The 9,601-nt window shown below is 35.9% G+C and overlaps 1 protein-coding gene across 5 annotated transcripts in view; it reads left to right on the forward strand.

The window, feature by feature from the left end:
• The window catches only part of NBEAL1 (neurobeachin like 1), a 79,930-nt gene extending 70,442 nt beyond the window's left edge, over nt 1–9,488 (forward strand). For all 5 annotated transcript variants that reach the window (XM_041403727.1, XM_041403728.1, XM_041403730.1 and 2 more), the window contains 2 exons: nt 269–404; nt 2,978–9,488. In XM_041403727.1, the coding sequence (XP_041259661.1) occupies nt 269–404; nt 2,978–3,079 (238 nt within the window). In that variant the 3' untranslated portion in view covers nt 3,080–9,488. The remainder of the gene's footprint in view (nt 1–268; nt 405–2,977) is intronic.
• Nucleotides 9,489–9,601: the final 113 nt, after the last annotated feature.

The following is a 9,601-nucleotide window of genomic DNA, read 5'->3' on the forward strand; positions in this document are numbered from 1 at the left end:
TGTGGGACTAATGTTACTGTTCTTCAGTGAAAATGTCTTAGCTTACTGACTTAACCTATCCACATCTGTTCTTGTTATTGAAGCTCTATTTTGGGATAAAATTACATTCTTAGGATACAGTTAGATAATTTAAACTGCAAATTTTATCCTTGAGAAACTGTTTTATAGTGCATCCTGTGGACAGCAATTTCACTTGCTTGTGATTCTTCACAGTATGTGCAAGCAAATACATGATGTAATTTCTCTCTCTGGTTTTTGTTCCTTTCAGCCTGAGCCTGAGCATCTCTCCCTTAGCCATGAGACTGCCAATCCATTGCATTTCTGTCACCAAAGAGTACAGCCACATCCTTGTGGGCTTGGAGGATGGCAAGTTGATTATCGTTGGTGTTGGCAAGCCAGCAGAGGTAAAACCCACCATCAAGAACTTTTTCTACCGAACAGTGGGAAGTTCACTTATTTCTGCTTTCCAGTTGAGCAAGAGGTCTCCTCTGTGGCAGGGTAAATTTAAGAGCAAGTTTCAGTTTTCAGTGGGAAACAAATAACTTTTGAGACTGCTCTACTGAAAGTTCTGATTAAGAACCAGATGTGTATAGGGATCACAGATGGGAAGCTCAGCTGGACTAACTTCCAGACTTTGTCACTCACATCTGAATGAGCAAAGTCATAATAGCTAACCTTTTCTGAATGGGATAGTGTTGTCAGCCTCTACTTGATGAAATAATTTTCCAGAAGAAAATTGGAAATGAAAGAGAGCAAGCTACTTTTTTTTTTTTTTTTTTATGGTTTCTATCAGATATCTTTTAATATGCATTGACTGACATTGGGGAAAAAGGTGTTACTTCTTTCTGTTGAGAGTCTCTAATGGCAATGCACAGGGAATCACTTCTGTAGGTTCCCAGTATGCTTGTGCTCCACATGGTGAATAGAAACTTGTTGGTCCTGCATATGCAATATCGATGACAGAGCATCCATCTCTCAATTAGATATGCCCAAGTTTTCTTGTGCCAAACCATAGTTTTTGCTTTAATTACTTCTTGTAATGACTTTCAAAGTACTTGAGTTAACTTAAAGCTGCTTATTATCTTTATAACTCATTCTCTGTTGTGCTATGTATTTATTTGAAAATGTGATAATCACTTTTGCATGATCTTTAGTACATGCTGGAAAAGTGTGTATTAATTCTATTTTATATTTTAAATGTGAAAACAGAGCAACTTTATTTGTCAGTATTTTTAAATTTTCTTGCTAGGATATACATAGTTTAATATTGGAAAAATATTCACACAATGGTAGTCTGATTTTGCTTGCACTGGATGTGGAGGGGAGATTTCCACTGGCTTTCAGTTTTCTATTGCAGAGTTGAAAAAGAGCTGATTATTATGTGGTTAAACATACGGCTGTAACAGCAGTTTTAAAGCCACTGTCATTTCTAAGCTTCCTATTCCATAGAAAAGATCTTTTGTAGGCTGAAATTTGTGTGTATCATTAGACTGGAGGCTTTTTGTTTTCTTATTTTCATTTTTTAATCACATCTATTTTTCTAACTATGCAGAAAGTGTTGTTTCAAAGACTGGATTCCTTTTATGGTTATAGAGGCTTTCCAGTGACTTTTTTCCCAGGATTTTCTGTTTACAGTTCAGATAATATGCAAGCTTAATGTTTGTGTAAATAGATTTATTTTTTTTTTAACACAAACATATAAGGAACAACATTATGTCCCAGATTTTCTAGTTTTCTATAATGGCATCAATCAATATATTTGAATAGTGTGTGTATGTGTGGTGTTCATTTGTTGAATGACTTATTTTGGAAGGAATGTGTTAATTCCTGGAACTTTATCTGTATGCAAAGACAGTGTTGTAGTTCCGGCTTTCAGTGGTGATATTGATCCTTAGGACAGAGGATTGGATCCTTAGCACAGACTTGCTTAAATGTGCAAAAAGTGAAATGCTGCTTGCTGTTCAGATTGGCCTTTAGTGTTTTTGCACTGACAGTTTCTGATAGTGGAGTATAATAAATGCTTTTGTATTTTTAACAGTTAATTGGCTGTTGTGGATATTGCAGAAGTCTGGGCAATTATCACTTGTTAGTGTTAATCCTGGTTAGTGCTGTGCCTTTTCTAGAACACTGCTGCTCTGCTGTTACAGCTCTGAAGCAGGTGACATTTGTGGTAGTAACTGTGTGGAACTGTTCTCAAATTTGTAAAGGCATGGATCTTATTTATTGAACTGCAAGGATTTTCAGAACCTAGTCAGCTGCCAGGCTGATCACTACTGGCCAATCATCAACCTTGTGCTTAGGTAATGATGGGTTTCTTACAAACTGCTGTCAGATTGTAGACTACCAGATGCTGGATTTAACATAGCCTCTGGTTGCTTGTTATCCATCTTATCCTATGGAATACTCACGATGAATTACTTCTGCTTTAAACATTCCTCTGAGCACTTCACCCAGGATCTTTGGAAGACTGTATAAATTTGATACCAGGAGATAACCTTTCTCTCTTTCCTTTATTCTGCTATCACTGTCCTGCATCTTGGCTATTTTTCTTTCCCACTTCTAGCAATTTCTGTTTGAAATTTCTAAAATAAAATGTCCTTTCTTCTCATTCAGTTCATTTTTGCTTGGCATTCACCTCTTCTTTTCTCTTCCTATCAAAATAGCAATCTAAACACTCTTTCTAAGCTGGTTGAAGTAGGTTAAGCATATTAGTACACATTAGTGGGTAATACCCTTTCAACTGTTCAAATTCAGAGAAGACTGTGCTTAGTGTTTTGTGTCTTGTTTTTGTCAGTCCCAAGAATAATCCCTAAGTGTAACTTTTAGTTTATTTTCAAATAATTTTTGTTGGTATATTTTGTTTATGCAGTACATTGTAGTGTCTGCATTTCACCAGATTCAGTGTCTGAATTCTTTTTTAATTTGTCCACCTTATCCCCTCCCCCTCCTTTTGTTTCTCTGAATTACTTTTAAACAGATGCGCTCAGGTCAGCTTTCCCGCAAGCTGTGGGGATCAAGCAAACGGCTCAGCCAGATTTCATCAGGAGAGACTGAATATAACACCCAAGATTCCAAGTGATTGCTGCTTCTACATTCTCTAATGGATTCCAGAAAAATGTTTAATCTTTTGGTCACTTTAGATGTATAAGTATGTAATTAGGGCTTTGATTCTGAAGCCCTTTGATTCTTGTGGATGAAGAAGCTATGGTAGAGCTACAGTAATAAGCATATGTACTCATGCAAGTTAGCCTGCTTGCATATTTGTCCTTAACTGTGTTGACTTCTTCACAGCAAAATCCCTCTCTCAACAGCTGCTAAAACTGTGTTTTGGGAGGACTAAAAAAGCCCTGAACAGTCCCCCCACAAGTCTTCAAACCCCAGATTACTAATTGAATTTAAGATAAGTAGCATTTGATGTAAAGCTGAGTAGGGCCAGATGCTCCTTGATAACAAGGTATTTGGCTTTGCTTTGACAGCACTGTTGTTTCCCAGTAAATTAAAACTCTGGTAGTTGTAATGGTTGGATTCAGAATTGAATAGATGATGGTTACGACCTTCTCAATATGTTTGTTAGCCTAATGAACTTTATTACAGTTTGTGCAAATGGCTATTGCTCTCTCCTTTTGTGTAGTTCCAATTTTAGGCTGTTCTGCAAGGAACATCTGTGTTGCACTACTTTATCAGAAATTGTTTTAAGTACAGACATGAATAACTTCAAAGGAGTTGGAGGTGGTGAAGGAGCTGAAGGAGGTAGGAAATATTACTGCTGAAAATTATTTATATTGTTAAGTAAACTTAAGACATACACCAAGAAATCTCATTATATGTTTAAGATCTTGCAGAAATATCCAGGAAGACTCATTATCTAGATTGGTCAAATATCAATCTGCTTCATTAGTAAGGCAACTTCTGCAAACAAATGATAAATTTCCCCTGCAGAATCATTATGCAACATTGCAGCACAATTCAATTAAAAATAGCACCTGTTTGTTTCTTGGCTTCGTGTTCACCAAACCAGTTGTTAGCCATATTTTTTTTCTGTAAAATAAACAGGGAAAAACAGTTGATATATCCATTTTCAAAATGCATTTAAGACCTGGTAAAAGAAAATATCAGATCATTATGTGTGATCTATCAAATTGCTGAATATGTTTTGGAGAAGCCATTACTGATATGTTTTTGTTTTTTTTGGTTTAGCAATACATGATGATAGAAGGGTGTGCATTTTCCTATCAATCTGATATTTTTCTAATGATACTGATTGAAATTATAAACCCTATACTGTTAGAAAAGCTGGGTGCTGAGGGAAGAATATGAATTTCCAGATCAGTGTGCGAAGGTGTGTGTGTATGTGTATATATGTGTGTGTGTGTGTGTATATATGTATATTCATGTATGTATTAAAAGAAGAAAATCCCATGGGGTGAGGGGAGCACAGATACAAGGCAGGTGTAAGTGATTGTTAGCTAATATGTGCCCTTTTGGGTCCCCCTTTCTTCCCTCTACCATCACTTTTCTTGTTATTTTTTATTTATTTATTTAAATGAATGTGTGTTGTATATCTCATAAATGTTATCAGATATTCCCTGTGGCTGGGGAATTGTTGAATTACCTGAGGAACATAATAATCTCATTTCATTAACTTTAAGCACAATATTTATTGACTTTATAGAAATAATAATATCTCCTTACCCTGCTAAAGGATAATCTTTACAAGTTGTGTTAGTCTCATTCAAACCGATTTCTCCTCCTCACTTTCTTTATTGGAAAAAAAAATCCCTCTTGATGACTGATTGTAAAGTAAGCTGTGTTGCATTTTCTTAACTTTTGTAAATGAAATAATAAATCAGATCAGTGAACAAGTGGGTCTATGCATAGTTGCAATATTCTGCCTAATCACTGTGACAGACTGGATTGTCTGGAAAGTTAAGAGAAAATAGGAATAATTTTCCTGAGTCGCTTGCCAAGAGAAGATTAAGCTTCCAAAAGTAGAGTGGTGTGGGTTTTTTCATGTATGTAAAAAAATGTAAATTAACCCACATCGCATATTTTCAAATAAGCTATAGAGAAGTGAAAAATACTATTTTTAATCAATTACCTATCCAGTAAGAATACTAAGGATACTGTGGAAGTATTAAGTTTGTTCATGAGAATGTGAAGTATGTTTGTCCATGATGATTTCATGAAGAAGGGATTTCAGGGGAGCTCTTTGTAGAGTAGTTTAATAGTATTTCAGCTCAGAATGTGAGATCTTTCTGTCTTATGGGAGATTGAAAATACTCAGTTGGGGCATTGAATTGACGGGTTTTGTAGGTATGCATTAATGTTGTGCTTAAATGCATAGACAAGGCTAAGTGTTTATTTGGGGGGGAAGGGGGCAGGAAATTACCATGTTTTAGGCTATGAGAATGAAGTGGAAAAAGGGAGAGATGGGGCTTATGTAGTATTTGGTGGGAGCACAGTTTGCTTCTTGTCACTTGCACAGAGGGGTTTGTATACACATTTTAAAACACCCTATTGTGGGTTAGATATGTTTATACAACAGCTGAATTAACATTTTTCAATATTAAAGAATAATGAATACAGTGTGTCCGTTTAAGTAAAACATAATGTTGCAATAGTTGAAATTATTTATGATTAAGACCTTTGACATTTGAATACCATAATTTCAGTGCATCACAAGCACTGGGTGATCATCACAAATACCTTGGACAGGTTTAAATGTGGACAGTTCATAGGCTCTTAAACTCAAGGCTGGTCTGTGCTCAGTACAAAGCAGCAGCAGCAGAAGAATGAGGAGGGGGCGGGTGAGCTCTGAGCTGCTGCTTTATGCCTCAGGTAGAATGGCAACATCCATGGCCTTTGGATCTGAGATCTGGTCCTTAGGGGTGGGAGGTGTACACCATTACAGCTTGGCATCCTTGCCAGAGGCCATCTGGAAGGACCTCCATGGCTGTGAAGGTCTGCACTTTGCCTTTGTTTGAAACCAGCTTTAAATAAAAGAGTCGTTAAGTGTGAGCATTAGCTGGTATCTTGTTTCTTTTAGGTTTAACTTATTTGCATAGAAAGTAGACAATAATGTTTAAAAATAGAAAATAATTCTTCTGATCAGCTGTTTAGTCAGTTGACTTGAAGCCTGTTATGCACTGTGAATTGGTGAACTGACTTTTATAATTCTTTGATTTCCTCCAGTCAGTAAAGCTTAGGATCCCATTTTGTTTTTCAGGTAGTATTGGTGAAATAAGATTCTCATTTGGTTTTGTTCTAAGGTTTTTTAAATGTAAAAAGTAAAGTCTTGAGATTACAGTATTCCAATGAAGAATTTAGAACAAACAAGTCCTAAGTGAAATTTATTTCACAGCACTACATTTGTCAAGATCTTCTTTGTGATATCTTCATATGTTTAAGTTTTGGAACAACTCTAATAATATTTATCAAAGTTTAACATATGCTTACCTTTGAAGATGAGTAAGTTGGAGTGTAAATATATATATCTAAAAGAAACTGAAAACTGACCTAATTTTCATACCTGTATACAGATGAGATTAAGTAGTTAGCAGTATTAACTTCTTTGTAGCACAGTTTTGAACTTGCGTACCAAAGGATATTTAGAAGACATGTCTCCTTTATTTCAATTAGAAGGTTTGTTAAATTTCTCTAAATCAATTTACTTATAATTATTAATAGTATTTTTAGTTGTCTTTTTAGCTAGAGTGAAGAATCCCATCTAGTCTTTGCTGGGTTTGAACTATACAAACATACAGAAAGTGAAATGCTCTTCAAGTTAGCATCTGACTGAGGCAGATTTTTCTGTAACCAATATACTTATCCATTACTTGCTCATAGAATATCTAGAAACCACATCTTCTATCATCCATGTACCTTACCAGCACAACACAATAATCCCAGTCCTGAAGTAACTGCATTTGTCCTGGTGGTTAAGACACATTGTGGAAATTAGGTGTTCTTAGGAAAATAATTGTTTGATATTAAAAAGAGTAAAAAAAGAAAAAAACTAAACCAACAAAACTACCCCCAACTCTCACAACTTCCCCTCAAAAATAACCAAACTCACCCACATCAATATTACAATTGTTTTACTAATCTGCAACATTGACATAAACAAGCTTTTTCCCCTATGGCATGTCTTAGATCATGTATATTATCCCAAAACAGGTTTATCAGTCTTCACAGGCTTTAAATGGCCAAGTCAATTGGCTGTCTTATAAGGATTCCCTTGAAAGTTGTATTTCTTTGTCCTTTAAATGAGTGCAAAGAACTAAGAACTAAAGGAAAAATTCTTTAAATAGTCCTGCAAGAATGATAAATTTATTTTTGTAATGCACAGATTTGGTAACTGTTTTAGTCAATGGGAGCTGTATACCTCACTTCCCTAAACCATGTCTTCCTCTTCCATGTTTCCTTTGCAAACCTTTCCCAGTCTTAATTATCAAAATCATTAGAAAAGTTAAGTAAAGGAACCAAATGCTGCACAAAGCTTTTACTGTGTATGTGTGATTAGTTGAAAATGTGTATCTATATACAGATAATAGAATGGTAGGGAGCTTTAGAGCCAGAAGGGGTGTAGAGATGTCGACCTCCTTCTGCTCCTGTATTGAGAGTCTCTGTAGACACGTGCTCTGTATTGTCACTTGAAACATTCCTGTCTTCCACTGCTAAAGGCACCTTGCTGACTATGGTAAATGCTGAGCTGAGGTGCTGTGAATATTTTTTTTTCCCTTTCAAAGAATTTTAAAAAAGCGTGCACATTAAATGCATACCCTAAAGTGAGCCTAGGGCCTGATCTAATAAATACTGTTATGTGAAAGCACTACACAGAGTTGTATTTATTTGAATGGAAATTCAAGCATGTGCTTCAGTGCTTTCTAGGTATTTTTATGCTTTCTGGCTTAAAAGCTGTGTTGATTTTGGCTGCAAACATGACACTTGTTGGTAGTGTCCTTTTGGGGAGAGCAAGTTTCCATGGTATCATATACATGTGGGTTCATTGTATGCCAATGTTAGAGTCAACTGAAGTGTTTGGAAGATGCCTTTCATTCCAAGGAGCCAATCTTATTACTAAATTGCCCTTGTAAGCACATACTTTTGAAGGAAGTTTTCTAAGAAGCTACTGCATTAAAAAAAGAAAATTAAATTTGGTAAAATGCTATTGGTTCCCTTCTTCAGTGTTATGGATATCAGATGCCTGAATGTAAAAATTCTTGAGTGGCACCGTAGCATGCTCTGCATTTCAGATGAGTTCCATTCACCTTACTGCAGTCTTGAACACCCCATAAGTGAGGAACTGCTTTCAGTGTTTAGTCCAAGGTAGCCTTTGTTCAGTTTTAACTCACCTTTTTGCTGTGCACCTGTGGAAGACTGGTGTGTCTTTCTTTTAGTTAACATTTACCTATGTGGCCCAAATAAAATAGGTGTTTCACTTATTTTCAATAGAGCTCCTTCAGTGTGTCCGCTTCCTAGTTTTGTCCAGTGGACTTGAGAGATTTGGCAGGTATTTCCAGAGTTCAGATCTATGCTTATACTCAGCACAGACATAATTTCATCACACATCTTGTGTCCCAGAAGCATGATTGTCAGTATAGATTATGGTTTAAAGCTGCCAGGGTGTTTTGAGATTGGAATATAAAACATCCAGCCATGTATATCATAGATTTAACTGAACTTGGAGGCTACTTATTTATTTAGCTTCCTATCTAGTCAGTATTTTCCTCTCAAGGGAGCCATATTTTTTGCCTTGAAATAGCTTTAAAATAAACTTAAGTCTTGCACCTGACAGTACTACTTTAGTCATATGCAGCAGTTAGCTGTTTCTTAAAGAACGCCATGGGGGGAAAAAGCATTTAAGAAAAGCATGCAATACATATTCTGATTCTGCAGGAGCAACTTAGGATGAGATTAGAGAAATTGTGCATGTGAGACTTACCTCCCTTTGGTCAGTGTTTTGATGGAAGCTGTGATGCTACTCAGTTTGCCTGATGAATTTTTACTGAAGCTAATCAGGGGTGGAAGCAAAGGCCTTACAGCAAAGTTAACCATATCTTCTGATAATTCTTACAGATTGTGCAATTACGTGATTACAAATGGATCTTTAAATGCCAAAAAATGCCTTTTCAGAGTCAAATGTTAGGTCTGAGAAGTGTTGGAAATAGCTACTTTCAGAAATGAGCCTTCAGGCACTATAATGAACTTGCTGTCTGTCTTCTGTGCAATATCTTTTTCCCTCTGGGTGCTTTAAGAATATACTGTATGTCTTACTTTGTTTTGATCAATGTGTTTTAAGAGTGTGTATATTGGCTAATGATGGATTTTTTTCCTGTACAGCATGGTGGAAGATGTTTTAAAATTTTGCACTTTTCTAGGATTTGCAAGTTTGTAACCTGAAAATTTTTAACATGCACACTTTTGTACATAATTAGCATTGTATATATTTAACATGAGTCTGAAACAAATAAAAGTAATTGAATGCATAACTTCTTCCTTTATTAATAGCACAAAAATTAAACTGTGGGAGTACACTGAATGAACAGTTCTTTTATGTAGCAGGTAAGAGTAGGCAGTAGGAACAGCTGACTCAGTGTCC

This window comes from Onychostruthus taczanowskii, unplaced genomic scaffold (assembly GCF_017590055.1).
Source record: "Onychostruthus taczanowskii isolate IOZ18803 unplaced genomic scaffold, ASM1759005v1 scaffold20, whole genome shotgun sequence".
NCBI classification, from domain to species: Eukaryota; Metazoa; Chordata; class Aves; order Passeriformes; family Passeridae; genus Onychostruthus; species Onychostruthus taczanowskii.